At 42.2% G+C, this 7,500-nt stretch overlaps 1 protein-coding gene across 1 annotated transcript in view; it reads left to right on the top strand.

Moving 5' to 3' along the window:
* ipo8 (importin 8) overlaps positions 1-7,500 on the top strand; it is an 81,568-nt gene that overhangs the window by 11,841 nt on the left and 62,227 nt on the right. The window contains 1 exon segment of the mRNA XM_034525881.1: positions 103-184. Coding sequence (XP_034381772.1) covers positions 103-184 — 82 coding nt within the window.

Below are 7,500 nucleotides of genomic sequence, written 5' to 3'. Positions count from 1 at the left end.
GATGAGCTGCTCTTACTCTGAGCCACAGCCACCTCCTTGTTTTAATGACTGCCTTTTTAATCTGAACAAAATGTTAAACTATCTGTCCTTTGTGTGTTTCAGTCGTACAAGATCATCAATTTTGCCCCGACCCTGCTTCAGATCATTATGTCGGAGCAGGTGGAGTTTCCTGTTCGCCAGGCAGGTAAGCTTCTCAACCGTGCATAAAACAATGCTGTTTTGTGGACTATTCATTATTTGGTCATGGTACTTAAACATTGTTAGAAAGTTTCCATCTATTCTGTAGTAAGTAAAATACTGACAAAATTTTGGGTGAGGTAATTACACAATGTAAGAATCATTCAAATACATTTTAGGCCAATATCGCGTCACAAATTTGCATCAGAGAGCTTTACAATCTTCTTTTTTTTTTTGCGATCAAATGTTGTTATTTAGCATAATCACACAGGATGGCGGAACACCAAGACATGGTGCCCTTTCAAATTACAAACACTATGCTGAGACAAAAGGAGTCTCTCAGAACCATAAAATAGAGATGAAAAATGAGGGGGGGACATAAATATACACACAACAGAAGAGACAGACAGACAAACAAATAACTTTGACAGGAACCAAACACATGTGCAAATAGAAGTAAGGGGCTATAGCACACATCTACAGCATATTTTTCAAAGAATCAGCAATGTTGACCCAAGTGTCCAAAGTCTTTTCTGATGCTCAATTTATGCGAGCTGTTGAGATCTCCATATATATAACATCCAAGAAGGAAAGCGTCCATGTTCGAATAGATAAGTCATGAGGTGGTTTCCAACGGGTTGCAATCATTCTCTTAGCAGCTGTAAGTCCAGCAAATGCAGCACGCATTTGAATTTTAGAGAGCTGAAAGTCTGACAGATCATTTAGTATCAAAACACTGAGAGTGACAGGCACAGTAACATTAATCAAGACAGACAACTTGGATGCAATATTGTTCCAAAACTGACAAACAGGGGAGCAATCCCAGAACATGTGAAGATATGTACCTTGAGTGTTTAGTGGGCAGAAAGTGCATAAAGGACTGGTAATTACTTTCATGTGATGCATTTTCACAGGGGTGAGATATGTCCTATGAATGAAATTGTAGTGAATTTGCTGATGGTCTGGATTGCGTGATACTTCTGAGATGCTAGACCATACATCATGCCAGTTAAAATCAGTGACCAGGTCTGGGCAATCACGTTCCCAGACCCTCTCAATAGGAAGGCTGAGGCGGCCAGGTGTCACCAAAAACTGATAGAGCTTAGATACCATACCGCTGGTTTTTGCCTGTATTGTAAATAATTTCCGGATAGGATGGATGGGCAAAGATCTCCGCCAGGGGACACCATATGCCATGAGTGCTGATCTTAATTCAAGGTAAAAGAAAAACGAGGAACGTGGTAGACTGAATGCATTTTGTAAGTCAGCAAAAGATAACAAGCCAGTCTCGTTAAAAATGTCTTTTAGATAATGAACCCCCCTCTGTTCCCAATGTGAATAGCGGAGAAAGTGTTTGCCAATTGCATGGTATATGGCAATATGTTTCAACCAATCTCCAGGTTTTGATAAGATGAGAGACAATGGGGCCAAAGTGCAGCTGGCACTGTTTGTTAGAGATATTGGCAAAAAGAACATTATGAGGTGACCATGGTTCTGTCATAGCACTTTCTAAAGCACGCCAGCACACTGTTGAATCTGGGTCAAACCATGTAAGAAGAGGCCTTAAGACAAAGGACCAAAAATAAAGTTTAAAGTTGGGAACTGAAAGACCACCATTGTCCTTTCTTCTCTGTAGAGTAGACTTTTTAAGTCGTGGCCGCTTGCCTTTCCAAATAAATTTTGATACCGCTGCCTCTAATTTATGCCAGTAATCAAAAGGAGGAGAAGGAGGTAGCATAGAGCTCACAAAATTAATCCTGGGTAAGATGTTCATTTTAACCACAGAGATACGGGCTTGAATAGACATGGGGAGACTCATCCATTTTTCCATATCTTTCAATATGTTGTTCAGAGCAATAGAGTAGTTATGCTTAATAATCTTGTTTAAACAAGGACACCCAAGTATTTAAACTGTTTAACAATGGGGATGTTGGCAGAGATGATTGAATTGCAAGCAGAGTCGTTTAGATGGAGTAAAGCAGACTTTGACCAGTTCATTTTGAAGCCTGATAAGCTTCCATACTCCTCACATAAGGATAGAAGATGTGGAAGGGACTGAGAGGCGTTTTCCAAAAAGACCATCACGTCATCCGCAAACAATGAGAGGTGATGCTGCGTATTTCGAATGCCTATTGGTGACACCACAACAGATTGGTGAATGGCTTGAGCCAGAGGCTCAAGGGAGAGGACAAATAATGCAGGACTCGGGGGGGCAACCTTGGCGTGACGATCTAGAAACAGGGAATAAAGAGGAGAAGGTGCGTCCTGTTAAGACTCGGGCTGAAGGGTTAGAATACATGACTTTAATCATGCCAATGAAAGTGTTACCAAAGCCCATCACCTCTAAGACTGACCATAAGAATGGCCACTCAAGTCTGTCAAAAGCTTTCATTGCGTCAAGAGAGAGAAGTGACATTGGTACCTTACTGTCTTCTGCAGCATCAATAATGTGGAGAAGGCGTCTAACATTATCTGCTGCCAATCTCGTTTTTATGAATTCTGTTTGGTCAGAATTGATTAATTTTGACATATGAGACTCCAGACGACGGGCTAGGAGTTTAGCAAATATTTTTAAATCAGAATTTAACAGGCTAAGAGGACGATAGTAGCTAAAGCAGGGTTTTACAATCTTTACAGCATACAACATCTTCTGTCCTTGCATCCTTGCAGTAGAAAATATCAGGCGTGAGAAGTGCAATAGATGTCATGTGTACAGAATGAACAACAAAATAAAAGTACAACATAGTCAATCAATGACAGCATTATCAAAGAGGAACGTATTAAGCCTACTGTTACATGTGGTGAGTGTCTGCACCCCAGACTGAAAATCAAAGCACGTTCCACAGAATGGAGCTTGTTAGATAAAGGCTCTGGCTCTCATTCTTCTTTTGGAGGCTATAGGGAATTTGAAGAAGACTTTTATAGAAAGGTTCTAGCTCACAAAACAGAAAGTAATGCTGACACAGATTAAGAGCTTTAGTTTATTTTGTATTTCTATATCCGTCTGTATAGTTGAATGTCTTGAAATAGCTTTACAGTATCAATCAAGTCTAAAAATCTAAGTCTAAAATTTGATTTTAAATCAGCATCACTGAAGCTAGACTAGGATATTCAATTCAGTTTATTTTGTATAGCCCAATATCACAAATTTGCCTCAGAGGGCTTTACAATCTGTACACATAAGACATCTGTACACCTTTTCCACTTGTCCGCAGACAAGGCGTTGGCATCAGTCTTCCTGTAACCAACTCATATGTAAATCGCGGAGCTCACTAGAGCGACATACCATTAACGCCAATGGAAGCGCTGCTATCCAATTTAAACCCGTGTGCTGACATATTTTGACAATACGATTTTTCAGAACACCATTCATTCTTTCGCACATCCCTTGACTTTGCGGATGATAGACTGCACCAAGACGTTGTTTAATTCCTAGTTTTTGCAAAATCAATTTCACCGTCTTATCCACAAACTCTTTCCCATTGTCTGTGGATGTTCGATCTGGTAGTCCCCACCTGCTTATGACCTCTCTGCATAAAAACTTGGCAACTGATTGAGCATCTTTCCGTTTGGTTGGACAAGCCTCGGGCCATCGTGAAAATCTGCCCACAACGACCAGCATATATCTCTTACCTTCAATCGGTTTTATCAAGTCAACATAGTCCAAAACTAGTTCACGCATAGGACCCCTCGGAGTTGGAATGTGACCAGGAGGAACCGTCACTCCCCTCCGAACATTGTTTTTCAGACAGATAGTGCACCTGCCTATGACATAATCAATCTGTTCAAGATGGTGCCCAAAAACCATACTCCTTTGTGATCTTTCGCTTAACTTCCCCCCTTGCAACGTGAGCTAACCCATGTGCCTCCTGAATCATTAGACCCAACAAGTCTGGAGGTGCTAGTATCAGCCCCTCATGATTTCTCCAAAGTCCAGTAGAATCTCGGGTGGCACCTTGGTCTATCCACAACTGTTTATCCATTTCAGGAGCAGCTTCCTGCATTAAAATCACATCTTTGAGCATAATTTTGTCTTCCAAGTTCCCTTCATTAGTCACGAGAAGAACTTTACCCACTTTATCTGCTCCTGTGACTGCTTTTGCAGCTTCATCAGCCGCTCTATTACCTTGTGAAACCTTTGACGCATCCATCTTATGTGCCGCGCATTTAGCTATTGCTATTTCTTTCGGCGTGCAACAATTTCATGATCTGGGCGTGATGCTGTATCGGAGAACCATCCGTTTTCTTAAACCCTCGGTTCTTCCACACCGATCCAAACAAGTGACACACATTATGTGCATATGCAGAGTCGGTGTATATACTCGCTTACCTTCTGCCAACGAACACGCTTCAGTTAGCCCCACAAGCTCAGCGAGCTGTGCAGATGCAGGCTGTGGTATCACTTCAGCCTTCTCAACAGCAAATCCAGTTCCCTGGGCTTTTACTACTGCATAGCCAGCACTTAATTTATCGCCCACACGATAACAAGACCAATCAGTCCAATACTTCACGTCCACCTCACGCAATGGGAGGGCTTGTAAATCTGATCTAAGCCTAAGGTATTTCTCTGCTTCTTGAACACAATCGTGTGGCTCACCGTCTTCTGGAGTTGGCAAATTCTCTGCTGGATTCACAGTAGCACACCTTGCTAGGGTGACATCTTCCTGCTCTAAAAGCCTATGATAGTCTCTGAGCCTAGACCGTAAAGTTGTTCTTACCATAATTCAAAAGATTTCTGAGACTTTGATGTGTAAGAATTGTCACTGGATATCCCATTGTGACAGATGATGCTTTATTGTACATTAGAGAAACTCCCACCATTGCTCTGTAGCACAGTGGTAGCCCTAACTCTACCTCTGAATATGCAGTGGAGTAGTAAGAAATAGGTTGAGGACTCGTCCCCATACCTGTTGGTTGACAAAGAACTGCACATGTATATTTACTCCCAGTAGAAGTAGATACATATAACAAGAAATTCTTAGAGTAGTCTGGAAGTGCGAGTGCTGGAGCCTCTTGCAACTTCTTTTTGGTTATTTCAAATGCCAAAAGGCCATCCCGTGTCCAGGAAAGATTACAGTGGAGTTTAGCATTCCCAGTATCTTTAATCATAGCTCTCAAAGGCCCCGTCAAGCTAGCATAATCCTCAACCCATGCTGAGGAATATCCTGCAATACCAAGGAATGTCATCATCTCTCGGACTGTTCTGGGTTTCGGAGCCTTGCGAATAGCCTCCAAATGACTATCAGAGATGCTTCTGTGTCCCTGCGTTATCATTTGACCCAAATAAGCTACCTTCTCCTGACAATACTGCAGCTTTTTCAAAGAGGCCTTGTGCCCCCTTTCTGCCAGTATTTGTAGCAATTTAATTGAGTCCTTATGACATGTCTCCTCATCTGGTGAACAAATGATAATGTCATCCACGTATTGAATTACAGTGCTTTTTAATACCTGATCTATCCCAACCAAATCATCCTTCAATATTGTATTGAAAATGTGAGGACTATGTTTGAACCCTTGTGGCAATCTCTCATACTCATAAGAATGTCCATTGTACGTGAACCCAAATAAGCTTTGCTTTCTATGCTAAGTGGAACACTGAAAAACGCTCAACATAAATCTGAGAAACACTGTGAAATGTGTCGCATTTGGAGGAATTTGGGCTAGCAAAGTACGTGGATCCAGCACTTCTGCTGGAAAATCAGCTACCACTTCATTCACTGCTCTCAAATCATGTGTCAGGCGATATGAATCATCTGGTTTCTTCACAAAGGCGTGTTGGAGCCAAAATAGGGTTTGATGTTTTGGGGGAAGTACTGGGTGGATGGGGACATGTAGTTCCTTTGTTTTAGCACAGGGTGGCACATGCACTTGGGGAGGGCATATAAGGAAGTGCCAGGTAATGGGAAAAGGGGTGTTGATGGATGGGAAGCACAGTAGTTTTTGACCGTGCTTGTGTCAAGTCGGTGATGGTTTGTCGCGAAATAAAAGGTGGAAAGATATACATCGCCCTGGACATTGGAATTGTTTGTCGCGTCTTGACATGTTCTCCCGATTCGCCCACCTAGTGGCTCAAGCCTTAAAGTTGGTTAAGGTTTGAGCTTCTACACTGTGTTATCCTCAAAACACCCGCCTTCAAAAGTCCTTCAATCTGTGGTTCAATTCCTCGGATTGCCTTTTGATTTAGTGGATACTGGTTCTTCCAAGGTGGGTTAGGGTTACCCTAACCCCTAACCCCTGGTCGGAGTTCAGCTCTTACTGGTTGGGCTGACTTCACAAGTTCAATATCGGTACTATGCCGAGACCACAAACATTCTGGAACTTGTTGTAGCATCTCTTCTATCTTTAAGTCTGAGTCCATCTTAGCACTGCAAATTGACTCATGTGTCATCCGCACAGTTTGTGGCTGTCCTTGAGCAGAGACCATAATCTTAATGAATCTCTGATCCTCACTCCTCCAGATGGCAAGATTCTCTTTTACTGGTATAAAAACAGCTCTTCTGCTTCTGCCATCATTTCTCCTATCTGCTTCTGCGTATGTTCTTCACACACCAACAAGGTCACATGTGGCACACTCTGCTCGATATCAAACTCTTTATCCAAATAGTCATCTCTGTGTATCTTCATAGCTGCTCCTTGTGGTCCCAAAATTATACAGCCCAAATTGAGTTGAACTTGCTTTGGTTGACCACTCAACCATTCCTCTGCGTTTGGTTGGGCATCATTATTGAAATACTTGAGCGTGCAGTGAAATGGAGGCTTCGCATCGGGCATATTTGCGATGATAAACTGTTCCCACAACTTAGCTGGCTCCAAAAAATCTCCATTAAGACTTCTGATCCAAAATACTGTCGAAGCTTCAGTCTCTGTTGTCATCAATGATTGGTGAAAAATCTCGTTTGGCACTTCAACCTGACAGCCGTCTGGTTTACACTTTATTGTACACTTTAATCTACACAAAGCATCTCTTCCCAAAAGTGCAATAGGTGTATGTTCTGATAACAATATGGGTATTGTAATCTTCAGATGTTTGTAGCTGAGCTCAATTGGTTCCGTGAGAGGAATCAGCTGTTTCACTCCCTCAAACCCGACTGTCCGAATCAATTGACCAGACATGGGGAGATGTATAGCATCTTTAGGCCGAATACAGGTAAAAGCAGCTCCGCTATCCACCATCACTTACTCTTGGTCCTGTTCTTTCTGATCATTTTCCTTTTTCCTATACAGCTCAACTTGGTGGGCTATATAATCCGTATACACACCCTTTGTCATGCTTCCAAGACCAACCACCTCTGCCAGTTTGCTCCAGGGGCAACCCCTTCTGTA

This window comes from Cyclopterus lumpus, chromosome 23, assembly GCF_009769545.1.
Source record: "Cyclopterus lumpus isolate fCycLum1 chromosome 23, fCycLum1.pri, whole genome shotgun sequence".
NCBI classification, from domain to species: domain Eukaryota; kingdom Metazoa; phylum Chordata; class Actinopteri; order Perciformes; family Cyclopteridae; genus Cyclopterus; species Cyclopterus lumpus.
Note: the sequence above shows the minus strand (reverse complement) of the source record. Positions and strands in the feature narration are given on the sequence as shown.